The sequence below is a fragment of the Tachyglossus aculeatus genome, chromosome 5 (assembly GCF_015852505.1).
Source record: "Tachyglossus aculeatus isolate mTacAcu1 chromosome 5, mTacAcu1.pri, whole genome shotgun sequence".
NCBI lineage: Eukaryota > Metazoa > Chordata > Mammalia > Monotremata > Tachyglossidae > Tachyglossus > Tachyglossus aculeatus.
In genome coordinates this window covers 37,550,349-37,573,454 of record NC_052070.1, presented here as the reverse complement: position 1 = coordinate 37,573,454, position 23,106 = coordinate 37,550,349, and the positions used below count along the sequence as shown (strand labels likewise).

Sequence of the window (23,106 nt, the reverse complement as noted above, 5' to 3'; positions counted from 1 at the left end):
GGCATTAATAGAAATAGATTTATAGATATGTACATATACACAGAAGTGCTGTGGGGTGGGGAGGTAGAGAAAAGGGAGTGAGTCAGGATGATGGGGGGGAGGGGGAGCTGAGGAAAAAGGAGGCTTAGTCTGGGAAGGCCTCCTGGAGGAGGTAAGCCGGAAAATGGTGCCTTGGCAGCACTAAATTCTCTGGACAGTTTGCCAAGCCCACCCTCTTCTCCGACTCAGCCTGCATGGCTCTGTCCCCTTGGTTCCCCCAATCTGTCTCTTCTCTCTGGCACCTCGCTAAGACAGCCATTACATAACCCTGATTAAAGTCGAAAGGTCTCTCTGGTAGATTTCCTCCAGCCAGCCTCCAGGAGATTCTCCAGAAAGGGGAGAGGAGCAAATCATTAACCAGACTCCTGGCCACTTTCACCTGTCTGAGCTGATTCTGGGTTTCCTTGTTTTCCAAAACAAACTCCCAGCCTTTACCCCCTCCACGCCCAGGCGCCTCTGCAATTCATCCTGAGAAGCAGTGTGGCTCAGTGGAAAGAGCACGGGCTTTGGAGTCAGAGGTCATGGGTTCAAATCACGGCCCCGCCACTTGTCAGCTGTGTGACTTTGGGCAAGTCACTTAACTACTCTGGGCCTCAGTTCCCTCATCTGTAAAATGGGGTTACGACTGTGAGCCCCCGGTGGGACAATCTGATCACCTTGTATCTCCCCAGTGCTTAAAACAGTGCTTTGCACATAGTAAGCTCTTAACAAATACCATCATCATCCTGCAGCGTGAGGCGCTGAGAAGCACCATAGCCTAGTGGATAGAGCATGGGCCTAGAATCAGAAGGACCCGGGTTCTAATCCCTCCTTTGCCACTTGTTTGCTGGGTGACCTTGGGCAAGTCACTTCACTTCTCTACGTCTCAGTTACCTCATCTGTCAAATGGGGACTAAGACTGTGAGCCCCTTATAATAATATAATAATATGATGGCATTTATTAAGCGCTTACTATGTGCAAAGTACTGTTCTAAGCGCTGGGGAGGTTACAAGGTGTATATATGTATATATGCTTGTACATATTTATTACTCTATTTATTTATTTATTTTACTTGTACATATCTATTCTATTTATTTTGTTTTGTTTATTTTGTTGTTAGTATGTTTGGTTTTGTTCTCTGTCTCCCCCTTTTAGACTGTGAGCCCACTGTTGGGTAGGGACTGTCTCTATATGTTGCCAACCTGTACTTCCCAAGCGCTTAGTACAGTGCTCTGCACATGGTAAGCGCTCAATAAATACGATTGATGATGATGATGATGATGATCAAGTTGTCCCACGGGGGGCTCACAGTCTTAATTCCCATTTTACAGATGAGGTAACTGAGGCCAGAGAAGTTAAGAGAAGTTGCCCAAAGTCACACAGCTGACAATTGGCAGAGCCGGGATTTAAACGCATGACCTCTGACTCCAAAGCCCGTGCTCTTTCCAATGAGCCACGCTGCTTCTCAGGCATGGACTGTATTCAACCTAATTAGCTTGCATCTAATTGTCCAGCGCTTAGCTGACACTTAGTGAGCACTAAGTGAGTACTAAAAAAGAGGGGTGGCAGCAACAGCAGCATGACTTTTCAGGTCACGGAAGGGGCCAATTGGTGACCTCATGTTTGCCAAGAACGGGGCTGGACAGACCAACCTGCAGCCTGCAAATAATAATAATAATGATAATAATGGTAGTTGTTAAGTGCTTACTATGTGCCAGGCACTGTACTAAGTGCTGGGATGGATTCAAGCAAATCAGGTTGGACACAATCTCTGTCGCAGGTGGGGCTCACAGTCTCAATCCCCATTTTACAGACGAGGTAACTGAGGCCCGGAGAAGTGAAGCGACTTGCACAAGGTCACACAGCAGACAAGTGGCGGAGCTGGGATTAGAACCCATGACCTTCTGACACCCAGGACCGGGCTCCACCGTTTGCATCATGCAAAGACCACCACATGAAGATGTTCTGAAGTCCCCGCAGCTGCACCGCTGGCTAAGGGGCCCACTGGGCTTCTCCTCCTGCTTGGTCCCAGCCACTGTTACCATTTCCTTGCCCAGTCCAAGAGGGGAGGGGACTGGGACAGCAGGAGCCTGGGTCTGTGACCATCTTTCCACTCTTCAAAAGGGCCTCATTCAGACCCCTGTGGGGCTAGGGCCAGAAGGAATGTGGCCATTCTCCAGGCCCCTAGCTGCGTGCTCACCCTGGGGGGTTGAAGGCATGAAATCTAGCTCCCAGTGGAAGGCCATTCCACCCCCCTCTCTATAACAACGCCCCTCCTTCCCTGGAATATCGTGGGAATGTGAGCACATCTCTAACCCGCTGTGGGACTCTGAGAAAATGCTGCCAGAGAAACACGCATGCCTTTTAGGACGCGTTCTTCTTTCTGATTCTGCCTCACGACCGTCCTGTCTTTAAGGTGATTTTGTCCTGGCTCTACATGCACTCCTTCAACTTTCAAGGAACTTGGAGATCAGCTCTTAAGACCACCCTAGGCTTGGGAGATCTCCAAGCACCACTGTCAGTGTGATACCAGCATTCGTAGGAGTAACTGCATTTAATATTTTCTGTGTGGAGAACACTGTACTGTGGGAGGAAAAAAGAATACACAAGTGAAAGTTATACACGGTTCCTGGCCCTCCAAGACCTCAAGATCTGAGAATTCAGTCCCTCTAGACTGTAAGCTCAATGTGGGCAGGAAACGTGTCTACTAACTCTGTTGGACTGTACTCTCCCAAGCGCTTAGTAGAGTGCTCTGCAAACAGGAAGCACTCAAATACTATTGTTGATGATGATGAAGAACAAGGGAAGGGAAAGGGGACAGGGGACAGTTACAATAAGGGTAAAGTAAGAAAACTACAAAAACAATATAAAAGGCAAGGGATCTGATGTATTCAAGAGAGATGAAGCACTATAGAGCAAAATTCGGACTTCTAATGGTTCAAAGTCCAACGGTCACAGCCATGGCCGTAGTTCATTAATCAATAATAAATGTTTAGTATGTTGTGCTCAACTTATCTCTCTCACTCAACCCACATACTCAATCTGTCACCAGATCCTGTCGGTCGTACCTTCACAACACTGCTAAAAATCCATTCTTTTCTCCCCATCCAAACTGCTACTAGGCTGATCCAAGCACTTGCAATAATAATAATAATGGCATTTATTAAGCGCTTACTATTGTGCAAAGCACTGTTGTAAGCGCTGGAGAGGTTACAAGGTGATCAGGTTGTCCCACGGGGGGCTCACAGTCTTAATCCCCATTTTACAGATGAGGGAACTGAGGCCCAGAGAAGTGAAGTGACTTGCCCAAAGTCACCCAGCTGACAAGTGACGGAGCTGGGATTTGAACCCATGACTTCTGACTCCAAAGCCCATGCTCTTTCCACTGAGCCACACTGCTGCTGATCCCATCTTGACTATTCCATCTGCCTCCTGGTTGAACTCCCTGACTCCTGCCTCTCCCCACTCCAGTTCTCACTTTACTCTGCCATATGGATCATTTTTTTTTAAAAGAAGATGCAGTTCATGAGCCCACTGTTAGGTAGGGACCGTCTCTATATGTTGCCAACTTGTACTTCCCAAGTGCTTAGTGCAGTGCTCTGCACACAGTAAGCACTCAATAAATATGATTGATTGATTGATTGATTGATTGATGTCTCCCCGCTCCTCCAGAATCTCCACTGGTTGCCCATCCACCTCCGTATCAAACAGAAACTCCTTACCATTGGCTTTAAAGCACTCAGTCAGCTCATCCCCTCTGATTTTACGTCACTAATCTCTTGCTACAGTTGAACCCACACACTCTAAGCACAAGCTCACTGACGTGATTACATGACCTGATCACAAATATCTGGCAGACTTCCCCTTTCCCACATCCTCCCTCTGCCCCGGCACTCCCTCCCCTTCCTGATTCACCAGACCACCACTCTCCCCTCCTTCAAAGCCTTACGAAGGTCAAGTCTCCTCCAGGAGGCCTTCCCAGACTAAGCCCTCTCTTCCCCGGCTCTCTCTCCCTTCTGCATCGTCTGTGACCTCTGGGCATTTGCTATTCGCCCCACCCTTAACCCCACTGCACTTCTGCACATTCTCAGAAATTATATATTATACGGTACTAAGCGCTTGGGAGAGTACGTTACATCAATAAACAGACACATTCCCTGCCCACAACAAGCTTACAGTTGGGGGGGGTGGACAGACATTAATATAAATAAATAAATTAGAGCCATGTACATAAGTGCTGTGGGGCTGGGAGGTGGGAAGAAAAAAGGGAGCAAGTCAGGGCGACAATGAAGGGAGTGGAAGAGGAAAGAGGGGGCTGAGTCAGGGAAGGCCTCTTGGAGATGTACCTTCAACCAGGCTTTGAAGGTGGGGAGAGTAATTGTCTGTCGGATTTGAGGAGGGAGGGCATTTCAGGCAAAGGGCAGGATGTGGATCGGGGTCAGGGGCAAGTTAGGCAAGATCAACGCACAGTGAGAAGTTTAATATTAGAGGAGCAAAGTGTGCAGGCTGGGTTGTAGAAGGAAAGAAGTGAGGTGAGGTAGGAGGGAGTAAGGTGCTGGACTGCTTTAAAGCCACTGGTGAGGAGTTTTTGTTTGATGAGTAGGTGGATGGGCAACCACTGGAGTTTTTTGGGGAGCGGGGTGACGTGTCCTGAACGTCTTTGTAGAAAAATGATCTGGGCAGCAGAGTGAAGTATGGACTGGAGTCGGGGGAGAGACAGGAGGCTGGGAGGTCAGCAAGTAGGTTGATGTAGTAATCCAGGCAGGATAGGATGAGTGATTACATTAACATGGTAGCAGTTTGGATGGAGAGGAGGGAGGATTTTAGGGATGTTGTGAAGGTGGGACCAGGATTTATATTAATGTCTGTCTTCCCCTCTAGATTACTGGCTCCCTGTGGGCAGGGAACAGGTCTATCAACTCTGTTGTACCTTACTCTCCCAAACACTTAGTAAAGTGGTCTGGACACAGAGAGCACTCAAGAAATACCTTAGATGATGATGAATAAGCACCTTTATTGTTATGGAGAAGGAGCATGGCCTAGTGGACAGGGCAACAGCTTGGGAGTCAGGAGAGCTAAGGTCTAATCCCAGCCCTGCCACTTGCCTGTTATGTGACTTTAGGCAAATCACTTCACTTCTCTGTGCCTGCGTTTCCTCATCTATAAAATGAGGGCAAAATACTTATTCTCCCTCCCCAACCGTGAGCCCCGTGGGAGGCAGAGACTGTGCCTTATCTGCTTTTTTTGTCTCTACCCCAGGGCTTGGTATAGATCTTGGCACACAGAAAGCACATCAAAAATACCACAATATTCACTATTATTCTAGATTGTGAACACCTTGACCCCAGGGATTATGTCCTCTGACTCTAGTGTGGTCTCCAGTAGGCTCTCAGAGCCCAGGCTTGGGAGTCAGAAGTCATGGGTTCTAATCCCGGCTCTGCCACATGTCTGCTGTGTGACCTTGGCAAAGTCACTTCACTTCTCTGAGCCTCAGTTCCCTCATCTGTAAAACGGGGATTAAGACTGTGAGCCCCACATTGGACAAACTGATCGCCTTGTACCCCACCCCTCAGTGATTAGAACAGTGCTTGGTGCATAGTAAGCACTTAACAAATGACATTATTCTTCTAGACTATGAGCCCGCTGTTAGGTAGGGATCGTCTCTATATGTTGCCAACTTGTACTTCCCAAGCGCTTAGTACAGTGCTCTGCACACAGTAAGCACTCGATAAATATGATTGAATGAATGAATTCTACTTCTGAGTCAAAGTTTGGGAAGCAGCGTGACATAGTGGATACAGCACGGGACGAAGAGTCAGAATGTCGTGGGGTCTAATCCCAGCTCTGCCACTTGTCTGCTGTGTGACCTTGGGTGAGTCACTTCACTCATCTGGGCTTCAGTTCCCTCATCTGGAAAATGGAGATCAAGACTGGAAGCCCAATATGGGACACGGACTCTGTCCAACCCGACTGGCTTGTATCCAGAGCAGCGTTTAATACAGTGCCAGGCACATAGTAAGTGCTTAATAGATATCATTATTCCTATTATTCTGAGTCCCAGGCACCAGGGCCAATTAGTGAAGCACTGGCGATCATTACCAAACATGAAATACTCTTTAGATCAATAAGTGTGGAACAGACGGCTAATTACCCCCGCGCTCGTTTCCATCTGGGTGACTCCTCTATCCTAAGGCTCCATTACCGCCTATGTGGGGAAGTTTTAAGGAGCAGAAAGCAATGGGCCCCCTCACGGGTCCATAAACATCCGCTCCAGCTGAAATCCCTGCTGTGCAGGCCAGCAGCAAGAGCCGGTTTCGTCAGCCTGGATGGAATGCAGGGGGAAGAGGGACGAGGGGTCCGAAAAGGCTCCACCGGCCACATTTGTCTCCAGAATATCCGCCGGCCTTCCGCTCCGATACCCGATCCCGTGGGTCCCTCTCCCGATCCCGTGGGTCCCTCTCCGGCCCTCTGTCTCCAGAGAGCAAGGGTCTGGGCTCTAATGAGTCTCCTGCTTCCAAGAGGAGGTAAATATTGACATTGTAGTGTTTACACGCTGGAATTTTACTCCTCTTGGCTCCCTCCCTGTACACTTGGCCCAGAAGAGGTATGCTCCCTCCACCACGGGCCACCCAGCCACACGGAGACGGGGGCCAGCTGCAACCTTCCGCTGAAACCCTCTGACTCCTGTTGTGGACAGGGCACGCTTCCCCGCAAGACTTTTGAGAGGACCCTAAACCAGAAGCACACGAAAGGGCCGGATGCTTTGTCAGCAGGACCGGGATTCTGTGCGTCAGGGCCATCCCGGGCCACAGAGGAATGAAAACACACCAGCCTCTTGGTCAAATCGAAGTCATCACCCAACCCTTCCGATCACGGTTTGTTCTGCTAAATGGATCAATTCCTTTCACCCCATTTCAACTGCAGCCTCTCTAGATCGACTACAGAGATTCTAGGCCAAAGCTTCCATACCCTCCTCTCCTCCCCAGATTAGTGTCGGATTTTTTTATATGGTATTTGTTAAGCGCTTATTATGTGCCACGCACTGTACTAAGCTCTGGGGGAGAAACTACGTGGGACACAGTCCATGTCTCACGTGGGGCTCCTAGCCTTAATCCCCATTTTATAGATGAGGAAACTGAGGCAAAGAAAAGTGAAGTGATTTGCCCAAGGTCAGAGAGCGGATAAGTGGTGGAGCCGTGATTAAAACCTACGTCCTCTGACTCCGAGGCCTGTGCTCACTCTACTAGATCATGCTTAGACCCCGGGGTGGGCATTGATAATCATCTTCAGCCCGTGTAGTTTGGGTCCCCCCTAAATCAAAGGCAATGTTGCTCACGGTACTGTGGCTCTGGCGATTCAGCAACGGCTTTAGATAGTTTGCTTATTCCTGGGACCTGAGTTCTGGCGGTTTAAAAGTCCAAACAAAGGAAGCCCTTCACTCCCTGCCGTGTCCTGTCCTGTGCCTCAGAGATTTCCATTTCTGGTCTCCTGTGAGAGAGCTCACCAAGTTACTGCTGTCTTCTCAGGCTGACCAAGGCTATAATAACAATCATTTTGTGGCATTTAAGCACTTATGATGTGCCGAGCATGGGGCAATCAGATTGAACAGGATCTAAGTAGGAGAGAGAACTGAATTCCCATTTTACAAGGAGGAAACAGAGGTTCAGAGAAGTCACGTGACTCGCCCGAGGTCACACAGCAGGGCTAGAATTAGGACCCGGGACTCCGGTCTTGAGGATCCTCAGCCCAACTCATCGCTCCTTCCGCACTGCCTCACCTCCTGTACCACTTCCAGGGGAACGGGGCTCTCATTGAGATTCCCCATGGGATAACTGGAGTCCCAGGTGGGGAAGCAGTTAGCTGCAGTCAGCACACAAGCAGTCAGCTGGGAAAAGGACTTCAGGGATCAGGATTCCAGAGACGGCAACTCTGGTCTTCAGCCACAGCGAGCTGTGAAGCCTGGTGCCATGAGTCCCAGTGACCCACTTCTGTTGGGTCTGGGATGAGGGCAAGGGCTTGGGGCAGGAGGGTGCCACGTGGAGGAGAGCTGTCTGGAAAATGCAATTCATCCCACAGAGAAGTGAGGGAGGACACTGAGGGGTAGAAAAGCAGTTAAGTAAAGGGAATGTGTCTCCTTCCCTGTCTTTTTTCTCCCAGACACACCGGTCAGAAAACCAGAACCGAGTAAACTGAGGACTTGCAGTTAGAACTCCAGTGCTTTGCGAAGGATAGCGGGTAGGAGGAGAAAGGTGGAGAAAGCATGATTCTTGGAGAGAGGATAGAGGACTTGCCTGGTCTGAGGAGCCTAATTTACTTCTCCTGGTCCCGCTATTACTAACACCGGTCCCTGGGAAAGACTGTGTGGTAACAGCATTAGTCATGTTTCCTTCTTGTTCTGTTCTGTTTGCAAACTTGGTAACAGTCCTGACCCATGGTTTTACAAGCAGAATTGGCCCGCCTAGTCCAGGTCAAGGGGACAGTGGACTTTGGCTCTATCTGCAGCCTCATGGGCTTTGAAGGGAGCTCTCTTCCGAGGTACAAAATGTCTCTAACTTTGACGATGTGTCCTGTAACAAAGCACATTCATCGGGGTATCTCTTCCCTCCCTGGCATCAGAAAGCAGAGATTGTGATGCAGGAAGAACTGAATGAGTCTTACTGCCCCACTAAGTTCCAACTTAAAAGTGCTCTCCCTGGAGTCTTTCACTCAACTACACAAAAGGGCTATTTATTGAATCTTTCCGACATCTCCTCTGAAGTTGCACATTATCTAGCACCCCAGTTTCATTCCGTGACTTGTTCTCTGCCTTTCCTCCATCCAGGGCATCTTAAGGACATCGCTCAGAAATGAGCAAGTTCAGGTGATGATCTCCAGGCGGTAAGCCCATTGAGGGCAGGGAACATGTCTACCAATGGCAGACTGGGGGGCAGGATGTTTTAAAGGAGACTCTTCTTTAAGTCCCCAGGACCGTGTTAAGGCTGTTTTGGAGTCCCTCATGTGAAACCCAGTGCTTAGAACAGTGCTTTGCACATAGTAAGCGCTTAATAAATGCCATTATTTTATTTGTACATATTTATTCTATTTATTTTATTTTGTTAATATGTTTTGTTTTGCTGTCTGTCTCCCCCTTCTAGACTGTGAGCCCGCTGTTGGGTAGGGAGGGACCGTCTCTATATGTCGCCAACTTGTACTTCCCAAGCGCTTAGTACAGTGCTCTGCACACAGTAAGCGCTCAATAAATACGATTGAATGAATGAATGAACGATGTTGTACTGTACCCTCCCAAGCGCTTAGTATAGTCTCTGCAATCAATGGTATTTATTGAGCCCTTACTATTAGCAGAGCACTGTACTTTGTACTTAGGAGAGTGTAACACAACTGAATTAGAAGGCATGTTCTCTGCCCATAATAAGCTTACAGTCTAGAGGGGAGTTTACACACAGTAAGTGCTCAAAAATTGCCACTGATTGATCTCCCAGACGTTGCTATTCCATTTTTTTTCCTTTGGTTCACTGGTGCATGGATTTAACAACAATTTAGCCAGCTGTGGTAGAGTAGGAAATGGAAAGGTATTTATTCCCGCACTTCAGAAATGATAGGGATCCATTCCAAAGTCCTTTCTTTATAACCTGAAGAGGAGATCAGGGCTTTACAGGGATCTCTAAATCTTGGTCTCTACCCTGCTGCGCAGCAACAAAAACACAAGATGGGGGTGACGAAAGAAGGGCTTGGAGTGAAATCAGATTGGGGAAGAATCAATTTATCAATGGTGCATTTATTTAGTGCTTACTGTGTACAGAGAACTGTACTAAGCGCTTGGGAAAGTACAATACAACAGTTGGCAGACGCATTCCCTGCCCACAAGGAACTTACAGCCTAGAGGGAGAGACGGACATTAATATAAATAAATTATGGCTATGTATTTAAGTGAAGAAGAGAAAAACCAAAAAACATGGAAGCAGCATATCCTAGTGGAAAGAGCGTGAGCCCGGGAGTCAGAGGAGCTGGGTTCTAATCTGCTGGTCTGTTGTGTAACCCTGGGCAAGCCACTTAACATCTCTGTGCCTCAGTTACCTTATCTGTAAAATGGGGATTGAGACTGTGAGCTCCATGTTGGCCCTGGCCAGCATCCATTCTCATTAGCTTGCATCAACCCCAGTGCTTAACAGGACAGTGCACACAGCGAACATTTAAATACTATTAAAATAAAAAAAATCCTGAGAACCAAGGGCGTGTCACCAAATTGCATCATCGGACTGGGTATCTTGGTAGTTCTTTACTTCCCCTCATGCAGTTCTCGGTTTAGAGAGCCTGTAACTGAACGAATAGTGACGTTGGGTATCTATTATAGGAACAATTTCCCATGATTGAAGATACTAGACACGGGAACTCAGCGTTGTACTTGGATACGTCCTCCTTGACCGGAGGTTTTTAAGAAAAGGAACGAAGGAGAGGACTAGTCTGCTTCAAATGGTCAGGAATGGATTGGATGAGGTCCTGAAAGCAAAATCAGATAAAGGGGGAGGACATTACAGTCTTTCATGGCCAGGACTTTATAATAATAATAATAATAATGGCATTTACTAAGCGCTTACTATGTGCAAGCACTGTTCTAAGTGCTGGGGAGGTTACAAGGTGATCAGATTGTTCCTCGGGGGGCTCGCAGTCTTAATCCCCATTTTACAGATGAGGGAACTGAGGCCCAGAGAAGTGAAGTGACTTGCCCAAAGTCACACAGCTGACAGCTGGCGGAGCTGGGATTTGAACCCGTGACCTGTGACTCCAAAGCCCGGGCTCTTTCCACTGAGCCACGCTGCTTCATGGACTTTCCCACTTCACGGACACAAGCAGGGCTGAAATTGGTGAGGTGGGCAGGGAACGTGTCTACCAACTCTATTGCACTGTACTCTCCCAAGCGCTTAGTACAGTGCTCTGCACACAGTAAGCGCTCAATAAATACACTTGATTGATTGATTGGGGAAGGACAGGCGCTCGGCAAACATCCTCTCGATACAAAGTTGGGTGCCACCCCAAGCCCTTTACCAGTCTGGAGAGGTGACGATTCTCATTCATCCGTTCATTCAATCGTATTTATTGAGCGCTTACTGTGTGCAGAGCACTGTACTAAGCGCTTGGGAAGTACAAGTTGGCAACATATAGAGACGGTCCCTACCCAACAGCGGGCTCGCAGTCTCCCATTTAACAGGGCGGAAAACTGAGGCTCAGAGAAAAGCCTATGGGCAAGCCAGAGGGGCAGCGGAGGCGGCTCCGCTGTTCCCTCCTGGTGGGGGGAGAGTCCGGTCCTGTTCCCATTTATTCCGTGCTCCCGGGATGCTTCGGAGGCTGTGAGCCACCGGAAAACTGGCCTAGTGGCAAGAGCCTGGGCTTGGGAGTCAAAGGTCATGGGTTCTAATTCACCTTGTATCCCCCCCAGCGCTTAGAACAGTGCTTTGCACATAGTAAGCGCTTAGCAAATACCATTACCATTCTTCTCTGTGCCACAGTTCCCTCATCTGTAAAATGGGAATTAAGACTGTAGCCCCACGTGGGACACCTTGCTTACCTTCTATCTACCCCAGAGCTCCAGTGCTTAGAACAGTGCTTGGCACATAGTAAGCGCTTAACAAATACCATCATTATTATACAGGGGCATCAAGGTTGTCCAATGTGGGGCTCACAGCCCTCATCCCCATCCTCATCTGGCTTGGGAGTCAGAGGTCATGGGTTCAAATCCCGGCTCCGCCACTTGTCAGCTGGGTGACTTTGGGCAAGTCACTTTGCTTCTCTGTGCCTCAGTTCCCTCATCTGGAAAATGGGGATGAAGGCTGTGAGCCCCACATGGGACAACCTGAACACCTTGTATCCCCCCCAGCGCTTAAAACAGTGCTTTGCAAATAGTAAGTGCTTAATAAATGCCATTATTATCACCTGTATATATGTTTGTACATATTTATTACTCTATTTTACTTGTACATATTTATTCTATTTATTTTATTTTGTTAATATGTTTTGTTGTCTGTCTCCCCCTCCTAGACTGTGAGCCCACTGTTGGGTTGCGACCGTCTCTATATGTCGCCAACTCGTACTTCCCAAGCGCTTAGTACAGTGCTCTGCACAAAGTAAGCGCTCAATAAATACGATTGAATGAATGAATGATTATTATTCTCTGTGCCTCAGTTCCCTCAACTCGAAAATGGGGATGAGGACTGTGAGCCCCACATGCGACACCTTGCTTACCTTCAATTTAATAATAATAAAACAGGGGGGCTCACAGTCTTCATCCCCATTTTACAGATGAGGTCACTGAGGCCCAGGGAAATGAAGCGACTTGCCCAAAGTCACACTGCTGACAAGTGGCAGAGGTGGGATTAGAACCCACGACCTCTGACTCCCAAGCCCGGGCTCTTTCCACTGAGCCACGCTGCTTCTCCAACGCTCCAGCGCTTAGAACAGTGCTTGGCACATAGTAAGCGCTTAACGCATGCCATCATTATTATTATTGCTATTATTCTCTGTGCCTCAGTTCCCTCATCTGTAAAATAGGGATTAAGACCGTGAGCCCCACGTTGAGACACCTTGCTTACCCCAGCACTTGGAACATAGTAAGCGCCTAACAAATACCATTATTATCATGATTACTATTAACAAATACCATCATCATTATACAAGGGAATCAGGATGTCCCGCGTGGGGCTCCCAGTCCTCATCCCCATTTTACAGCTGGGGGAAACTGAGGCCCAGAGAAGTGAAGTGACTTGCCCAAAGTCCCCCAGCTGACAAGTGGCAGAGCCAGAATTAGAACCCACGACCTCTGACTCCCAAGCCCAGGCTCTCTCCACTGAGCCACGCTGCTTCTCCAATGCTCCAGCGCTTAGAACAGTGTTTGGCACATAGTAAGCGCCTAACACATGCCATCATCATTATTATTATTCTGTGCCTCAGTTCCCTCGTCTGTAAAATGGGGATTAAGACTGTGAGCCCCACGTTGAGAGACCTTGCTTACCTTCTATCTACCCCAGCGCTTAGAACAGCGCTTGGCACATAGTAAGTGCCTAACACATGCCATCATTATTATTATTATACTCTGTGCCTCAGTTCCCTCATCTGTAAAATGGGGATTAAGACCGTGAGCCCCACGTTGAGACACCTTGCTTACCTTTTTTATCTACCCCAGCGCTTAGAACAGCACTTGGCACATAGTAAGCACCTAACACATGCCATCATTATTATTACTATTCTCTGTACCTCAGTTCCCTCATCTGTAAAATGGGGATTAAGACTGTGAGCCCCACTTTGAGACACCCTGCTTACCCACTATCTAACCCAGCACTTAGAACAGCACTTAACACATGGTAAGCGCCTAACACATGCCATCATCATTATTATTCTTCTCTGTGCCTCAGTTTCCTCATCTGTAAAATGGGGATTAAATAAACAATAATAATAAATAATAACGGCATTTATTAAGCGCTTACTATGTGCAAAGCATGTGAGCCCCACGTTGAGACACCTTGCTTACCTACTACCTACTCCAGTGCTTAGAACGGCGCTTGGCACATAGTAAGCACCTAACACATGCCATCATCATTATTATTCTTCTCTGTGCCTCAGTTCCCTCATCTGTAAAATGGGGATTAAATAAATAATAATAATAAATAATGATTGCATTTATTAAGCACTTACTATGTGCAAAGCATGTGAGCCCCACGTTGAGACACATAGTAAGCATTTATTAAGCACTTACTATGTGCAAAGCGTGTGAGCCCCACGTTGAGACACACAGTAAGCATTTAAGTGCTTACTATGCGCAAAGCGTGTGAGCCCCATGTTGAGACACACAGTAAGCATTTATTAAGCGCTTACTATGCGCAAAGCATCTGAGCCCCAAGTTGACACACATAGTAAGCATTTATTAAGCGCTTAGTATGTGCAAAGCGTGTGAGCCCCACGTTGAGACACACAGTAAGCATTTATTAAGCGCTTACTATGTGCAAAGCATGTGAGCCCCACGTTGGCACACGTAGTAAGCATTTATTAAGCGCTTACTATGTGCAAAGCGTGTGAGCCCCACGTTGAGACACACAGTAAGCATTTAAGTGCTTACTATGCGCAAAGCGTGTGAGCCCCATGTTGAGACACACAGTAAGCATTTATTAAGCGCTTACTATGCGCAAAGCATCTGAGCCCCAAGTTGACACACATAGTAAGCATTTATTAAGCGCTTAGTATGTGCAAAGCGTGTGAGCCCCACGTTGAGACACACAGTAAGCATTTATTAAGCGCTTACTATGTGCAAAGCATGTGAGCCCCACGTTGGCACACGTAGTAAGCATTTATTAAGCGCTTACTATGTGCAAAGCGTGCGAGCCCCACGCTGAGACACACAGTAAGCATTTATTAAGCGCTTACTATGTGCAAAGCATGTGAGCCCCACGTTGGCACACGTAGTAAGCATTTATTAAGCGCTTACTATGTGCAAAGCGTGTAAGCCCCACGTTGACACACATAGTAAGCATTTATTAAGCGCTTACTATGTGCAAAGCATGTGAGCCTCATGTCGAGACACCTTGCTTACCTACTATCTACCCCAGCCCTTAGAACGGCACTTGGCACATAGTAAGCGCCTAACACATGCCATCATCATTATTATTCTTCTCTGTGCCTCAGTTTCCTCATCTGTAAAATGGGGATTAAATAAATAATAATAATAAATAATAACGGCAATTATTAAGCGCTTACTATGTGCAAAGCACGTGAGCCGCGCGTTGAGACACCTTGCTTATCTACTACCTACCCCAGCGCTTAGAATGGCACTTGGCACATAGTAAGCGCCTAACACATGCCATCATCACATCATAAGCGCTCAATAAATACGATTGATGATGATCATCATCATCATTATTATTCTTCTCTGTGCCTCAGTTCCCTCATCTGTAAAATGGGGATTAAATAAATAATAATAATAACTAATGATTGTATTTATTAAGCACTTACTATGTGCAAAGCATGTGAGCCCCATGTTGAGACACACAGTAAGCATTTATTAAGCGCTTACTATGCGCAAAGCATCTGAGCCCCACGTTGACACATCTTGCTGACCTACTATCTACCCCAGCGCTTGGCACATAGTAAGCGCTTAACATCATGATGATGATCAATCAATCAATCAATCAATCAATCGTATTTACTGAGCGCTTACTGTGTGCAGAGCACTGGACTAAGCGCTTGGGAAGTACAAGTTGGCAACATCGAGAGACGGTCCCGACCCAACAGTGGGCTCACAGTCTAAAAGGGGGAGACAGAGAACAAAACCAAACAGACTAACCAAATAAAATGAATAGAACAGATATATACAAGTAAAATAGAGTAATAAATATGTACAACCATATATACATATATACAATCAATCAATCAATCATATTTATTGAGCGCTTACTGTGTGCAGAGCACTGGACTAAGCGCTTGGGAAGTACAAGTTGGCAACATATAGAGACGGTCGCTACCCAACAGTGGGCTCACAGTCTAAAAGGGGGAGACAGAGAACAAAACCAAACATACCAACAAAATAAAATAAATAGAATAGATATGTACAGGTAAAATGAATAGAGTAATAAATAAGTACAAACATATATACATATATACAGGTGCTGTGGGGAAGGGAAGGAGATAAGATTGGGGGGATTGGAGAGGGGGGCCAAGGGGAGAGGAAGGAAGGGGCTCAGTCTGGGAAGGCCTCCTGGAGGAGGTGAGCTCTCAGTAGGGCCTCAGTACAGATATGTACAAGTAAAATAAATAGAGTAATAAATATGTACAACCATATATACATATATACAGGATGCTGATGTTGATGATGATGAACAAGAACCATGATGATTCTTATAGAAGGGCCTCAGGTTGTCCCTTGTGGGTCTCCCGGTCTTCATCCCCATTTTACAGGTGGGGAGAGTGAAGTGGGTTGGCCCGGCGGCGGGTGCTAAGCACTGTGCTAAGCAGTGGGCCGAACCAAACCCCCCATCTTACCTCCTTCCCTTCCCCACAGCACCTGTATATATGTTTGTACATATTTATTACTCTATTTATTTTACTTGTACCTATCTATTCTATTTATTTTATTTTGTTAGTATGTTTTGTTTTGTTCTCCGTCTCCCCCTTCTCGACTGTGAGCCCCCTGCTGGGTTGGGACCGTCTCTAGATGTTGCCAACTTGTACTTCCCAAGCGCTTAGTCCAGTGCTGTGCACACAGTAAGTGCTCAATCAATACGATTGATTGATTGATTGATCATCATCATGATGTTAAGTGCTTACTATGTGCCAAGCGCTGGGGTAGATGGTAGGTCAGCAAGATGTGTCAACGTGGGGCTCCCACGCTTTGCACATAATAAGCGCTTAAAAAATGCTTACTGTGTGTGTCAACGTGGGGCTCACACGCTTTGCACATAGTAAGCGCTTAATACATATCTATCCTATTTATTTTATTTTGTTAGTATGTTTGGTTTTGTTCTCTGTCTCCCCCTTTTAGACTGTGAGCCCACTGTTGGGTAGGGACTGTCTCTGTATGTTGCCAATTTGTACTTCCCAAGCGCTTAGTCCGGTGCTCTGCACATAGTAAGCGCTCAATAAATACGATTGATGATTGATTAATAAATGCTTACTATGTGTGTCAACGTGGGGCTCACACGCTCAAGAAATCATCATCATCATCAATCGTATTTATTGAGCGCTCACTGTGTGCAGAGCACTGGAGTAAGCGCTTGGGAAGGACAAGGTGGCAACATCTAGAGACGGTCCCTACCCCACAGTGGGCTCACAGGCTAAAAGGGGGAGACAGAGAACAAAACCAAACATACTATCAATCAATCAATCAATCAATCGTATTTATTGAGCGCTTACTGTGTGCAGAGCACTGGACTAAGCGCTTGGGAAGGACAAGGTGGCAGCATCTAGAGACGGTCCCTACCCCACAGTGGGCTCACAGGCTAAAAGGGGGAGACAGAGAACAAAACCAAACATACTATCAATCAATCAATCAATCGTATTTATTGAGCGCTTACTGTGTGCAGAGCACTGGACTAAGCGCTTGGGAAGGACAAGGTGGCAACATCTAGAGACGGTCCCTACCCAACAGTGGGCTCACAGGCTAAAAGGGGGAGACAGACAACAAAACCAAACATACTATCAATCAATCAATTGTATTTATTGGGCGCTTACTGTGTGCAGAGCACTGGACTAAGCGCTTGGGAAGGACAAGGTGGGAACATCTAGAGACAGTCCCTGCCCAACAGTGGGCTCACAGGCTAAAAGGGGGAGACAGAGAACAAAACCAAACATACTATCAATCAATCAATCAATCAATCGTATTTATTGAGCGCTTACTGTGTGCAGAGCACTGGACTAAGCGCTTGGGAAGGACAAGGTGGCAACATCTAGAGACGGTCCCTACCCAACAGTGGGCTCACAGGCTAAAAGGGGGAGACAGAGAACAAAACCAAACATAATCAATCAATCAATTGTATTTATTGAGCGCTTACTGTGTGCAGAGCACTGGACTAAGCGCTTGGGAAGGACAAGGTGGCAGCATCTAGAGACAGTCCCTACCCAACAGTGGGCTCACAGTCTAGAAGGGGGAGACGGAAAACAAAACCAAACATACTATCAATCAATCGATCAATCGTATTTATTGAGCGCTTACTGTGTGCAGAGCACTGGACTAAGCGCTTGGGAAGGACAAGGTGGCAACATCTAGAGATGGTCCCTACCCAACAGTGGGCTACGATTGATTGAACAGGACCGAGTTTCCCGGCAGCCTCCGGGGCGGTGCTGCTGCCCATCGCTGCGGCCCGCGCATGCGCACCCGGGGCGCTCCCTCCCCCTCCCTCCTCCTCCCCCCCCCCCGCGGAGACACTCACCATGTCGCCGCGTCCGCCCCTATCGCGACAGCAGCCCCGACAGGCGACCAGGGCGCGGCGGTCCCCACCGGCCGCGGCCCAACCCGCGCCACAGCGCCCCCCCGCGCCCGCGCCCGGACGGCCAATCAGCGGCCGCGCCGGGGGCGGGGCCGGGACCGGGCGGCCAATCAGGAGGCGGCGGGCAGGACAACCCCGCGCGCGGGGGGGGGGCGTCCCCCCGGCCTCATTCATTCATTCATTCATTCATTCAATCATTCAATCAATCAATCGTATTTATTGAGCGCTTACTGTGTGCAGAGCACTGTACCAAGCGCTTGGGAAGTACAAATTGGCAACATATAGAGACAGTCCCTACCCAACAGCGGGCTCACAGTCTAGGAGGGGGAGACAGAGAACAAAACCAAACATACTAACAAAATAAAATAAATAGAATAGATATGTACAAGTAAAATAAATAAATAAATAGAGTAATGAATATGTACAAACATATATACAGGTGCTGTGGGGAAGGGAAGGAGGTAAGATGGGGGGGATGTATTTATTGAGCGCTTACTGTGTGCAGAGCACTGGACTAAGCACTTGGGAAGTACAAATTGGCAACATATAGAGACAGTCCCTACCCAACAGTGGGCTCACAGTCTAAAAGGGGGAGACAGAACAGAACCAAACATACTAACAAAATAAAATAAATAGAATAGATATGTACAAGTAAAATAAAGAAATAAATGGAGTAATAAATATGTACACACATATATACATATATACAGGTGCTGCGGGGAAGGGAAGGAGGTAAGATGGGGGGGATGTATTTATTGAGCGCTTACTGTGTGCAGAGCACTGGACTAAGCACTTGGGAAGTACAAATTGGCAACATATAGAGACAGTCCCTACCCAACAGTGGGCTCACACTCTAGGAGGGGGAGACAGAGAACAAAACCAAACATACTAACAAAATAAAATAAATAGAATAGATATGTACAAGTAAAATAAATAAATAAATAAATAAATAGAGTAATAAATATGTACAAATGCGTGGCTCAGTGGAAAGAGCCCGGGCTTTGGAGTCAGAGGTCAAGGGTTCAAATCCCGGCTCTGCCACTTGTCAGCTGTGCGACTTTGGGCAAGTCACTTCACTTCTCTGGGCCTCAGTTCCCTCATCCGTCAAATGGGGATTAAGACTGTGAGCCCCCCGTGGGACAACCTGATCACCTTGTATCCTCCCCAGTGCTTAGAACAGTGCTTTGCACATAGTAAGCACTTAATAAATGCCATTGTTATTATATATACATATATGCAGGTGCTGTGGGGAAGGGAAGGAGGTAAGATGGAGGGGATGTATTTATTAAGCGTTTACTGTGTGCAGAGCACTGTACTAAGCGCTTGGGAAGTACAAGTTGGCAACATCTAGAGATGGTCCCTACCCAACAGTGGGCTCACAGTCTAAAAGGGGGAGACAGAGAACAAAACCAAACATACTGACAAAATAAAATAAATAGAATAGATATGTACAAGTAAAATAAAGAAATAAATAGAGTAATAAATATGTACAAACATATATACATATATACAGGTGCTGTGGGGAAGGGAAGGAGGTAAGATGGGGGAATGTATTTATTGAGCGCTTACTGTGTGCAGAGCGCTGTTCTAAGCACTTGGGAAGTACAAGTTGGCAACATATAGAGACAGTCCCTACCCACAGTGGGCTCACAGTCTAGAAGGGGGAGACAAAGAACAAAACCAAACATATTAACAAAATAAAATAAATAGAATAGATATGTACAAGTAAAATAGAGTAATAAATATGTACAAACATATATACATATATACAGGTGCTGTGGGGAAGGGAAGGAGTCAGAGCAACATGACCTAGTGGATAAAGCACGGACTGGGTGCTTTATCTAATCCTGGCTCTGGCACTTGACCGCTGAATGACCTTGGCCAAGTCACTTCACTTCTCTGGGCCTCATTTACCTGATCTGTAAAATGGGGATTAAATCTGTGAGCCCCATATGGGACAGGGACTGTGTCCAACTTGGTTAGCTTGTATCAACCTCAGCGCTTAGTACAGTGCCTGGCACACAGTAAGCAATCAATCAATCAATCAACTATATTTATTGAGCGCTTCAGTGTGTGGAGCACTGCACTAAGCACTTGGGAAAGTACGATATAACAATATAGCAGACACATTCCCTGCCAACAACGAGCTGAACAAATACCATTAAAACAAAAAACACAAAAAAATTGTTCTCCCCATTTCAAGGACCTTCTGAAAGCACATCTCCTCCAGGAGGCCTTCCCGGATTTATTTCTCATCTCCCCACCCTAATATCCCCTTCAATCACCACTTAACCTAAGCACACGGATGCTCCTCCCACAAACCATAGCACTTATGAGCACAACTTTATATTCTACTACTTCCTCCCACTTTTATCTATTTTAGCAGCTGTCTCCCCAGCTAGAGTATAAATTCCTCGAGGGAGGGATTATGTCTATTTTGCTCTCCCAAGTGGTTAGTACAGTGCTCAACACACAGCAGGTGCTCTCTTCCTCCCTTCAAGGCCCTACTGAGAGCTCACCTCCTCCAGGAGGCCTTCCCACACTGAGCCCCCTCCTTCCTCTCCCCCTCCATCCCTTCCCCATCGCCCCCGCCTTACCTCCTTCCCCTCCCCACAGCACCTGTATATATGTTTGTACGTATTTATTACTCTATCTATTTATTTATTTTATTTGTGCATGTTTATTCTATTTATTTTATTTTGTTAATATGTTTTGTTCTCTGTCTCCCCCTTCTAGACTACGAGCCCACTGTTGGGTAGGGACCGTCTCTATATGTTGCCAACTTGGACTTCCCAAGCGCTTAGTACAGTGCTCTGCACTCAGTAAGCGCTCAATAAATACGATTGAATGAATGAATCAATCAATCAATCAATAAATCAATCGATTGTATTTATCGAGCACATACTGTGTGTAGAGCACTATACTAAATGCCTGAAAGAGTACAAATACCAGAGTTGGTAGCCGTGCTCCCTGCCCACAGGGATCTTACAGTCCAGAGAGGGAGAGAGACATTAAAATAAACGACAGATATGAAATGTCCTCCCTCCACACATCCGCCAAGCTAGCTCTCTTCCTCCCTTCAAAGCCCTACTGAGAGCTCACCCCCTCCAGGAGGCCTTCCCAGACTGAGCCCCCCTTTTCCTTTCCTCCTCCCCATCCCCCCAGCCCTACCTCCTTCCCCTCCCCACAGCACTTGTATATATTTGTACAGATTTATTGCTCTATTTATTTTACTTGTACATATTTACTATTCTATTTATTTTGTTAACGATGTGCATTTAGCTATAATTCTATTTGTTCTGACGATTTTGACACCTATCTACATGTTTTATTTTGTTGTCTATCTCCCCCTTCTAGACTGTGAGCCCGTTATTGGGTAGGGACCGTCTCTAAATGTTGCCGACTTGTACTTCCCAAGCTCTTAGTACAGTGCTCTGCACAGATTAAGCACTCAATAAATACGATTGAATGGATGAATGAATATGTATGTAAGAGCAGTGGGGCAAAGAGTGGGGTGAATGAATGTATTTCCCAAGCGCTTAGTAGTGTGGCTCAGTGTAAAAGAGCACGGGCTTTGGAATCAGAGGTCATGGGTTCAAATCCTGGCTCCGCCAATTGTCAGCTGTGTGACTTTGGGCAAGTCACTTAACTTCTTTGTGCCTCAGTTACCTCATCTGTAAAATGGGGATGAAGACTGTGAGCCCCACGTTGGGACAACCTGATCGCCTTGTATCCTCCCCAGCGCTTAGAACAGTGCTTTGCACATAATAAGCGCTTAATAAAGGCCATCATTATTATTAGTAGTATTACAGTGCTCTGCACACAGTATGTGCTCAATAAATACGATTGAATGAATGAATAAAGGGTACAAATCCTGCAAGGGTGACGCAGAAGGGAGAGGGCTTAGGGAAAAGAGGAAGGCCACTTGGCGGAGATGTAATTTTAATCAGGTTTTGAAGGTGGGAAGAGTGGTGATCTGACAGATATGAGGAAGGAAGGCATTCCGGGACGGAGAAAGGACATGGGTGAGGAGTCAGCGGCCAGAGACTGAGGTACAGTGAGTAGGTTGGCGTTAGAGGTCAAAAGTGTGCGGGCTGGGTTCTAAAAGGAAAGCTAGTAGGAATTAAGATAGGAGGGGACAAGAGGGCGAGAAGACCCTTACCATCAATCAATCAACCAATCAAGAATATTTATTGAGCACTTACTCTGTGCAGGCAGGGGAGACAGTGCTGTGAGAAGGCTTGGAGTAGCAGCGATTGGATCAGGAACCCATCCAAGATGGAGAGACGTTGTCCCACAATGGAGTGAGAGTTTCATGGGCTACACTTAGATGGGGTTGTGGGGTGGGAGTTGGGAAAGGGGGTTAGGGTGAGGGGTGGGGTTGGTTTGGATGGGAGACAGCTGATGGGCCACATAATAATAATAATAATGGTATTTGTTAAGCACTTACTATGTACAAAGCACTGTTCTAAGCGCTGGGAAGGTTACAAGATGATCAGGTCATCCCACAGGGGGCTCACAGTTTTAATCCCCATTTTACAGATGAGGTAACTGAGGCACAGAGAAGTTACATGACTTGCCCAAAGTCACACAGCTGACACATCATTTGGGTTGGAAGGTTTGGGGTAATGGTGGTGGGAAAGGAGGAAGGTGGGGGCTGATGGCAAAGTGACCACAGCCTCCGGTTCCTGGTCCCCAGTGATCTAAACTACCAGATCTTTGTCTGGAGTGATTGTGGCTATCTGTCCCTCTCCTGAAGTGACCACAGCTTCCAGTTCCTACTCTGGAACTGGAACATAATGTCCAGTTCCTGGTCAGGAGTGACTGCAGCTTTCAGTTCCTGATCCTGAGGAACCCAAACTATCAGGTCTCAGTCTGAAGTGACTCCGTCTTCCAGTCCCTCTTCTGAAGCGACCACAGCTTCCCGTCCCTGGTCTAGAGTAACCACAGCTTCCAGATTCCCGGTCCTGAGAAAACAAAATGACCAGTCCTTGGTCTGGAGTGACTGTGGCTTCCAATCCCTCTTCTGAAGTGACCACGGCTTCCAATTCCCATCTGCAGTGTCCGCAGCTTCCAGTTCCCGGTCTGGAGGGACCACAGCTTCCAGGTCCTGGTCTGCAGTAA

At 47.0% G+C, this 23,106-nt stretch overlaps 1 protein-coding gene across 1 annotated transcript in view; it reads right to left on the bottom strand.

Moving 5' to 3' along the window:
- The window catches only part of ECE1 (endothelin converting enzyme 1), a 168,860-nt gene extending 150,893 nt beyond the window's left edge, over window positions 1–17,967 (bottom strand). The window contains exon 1 of the mRNA XM_038746207.1: window positions 17,926–17,967. Coding sequence (XP_038602135.1) covers window positions 17,926–17,928 — 3 coding nt within the window. The 5' untranslated portion in view covers window positions 17,929–17,967. The remainder of the gene's footprint in view (window positions 1–17,925) is intronic.
- Window positions 17,968–23,106: the final 5,139 nt, after the last annotated feature.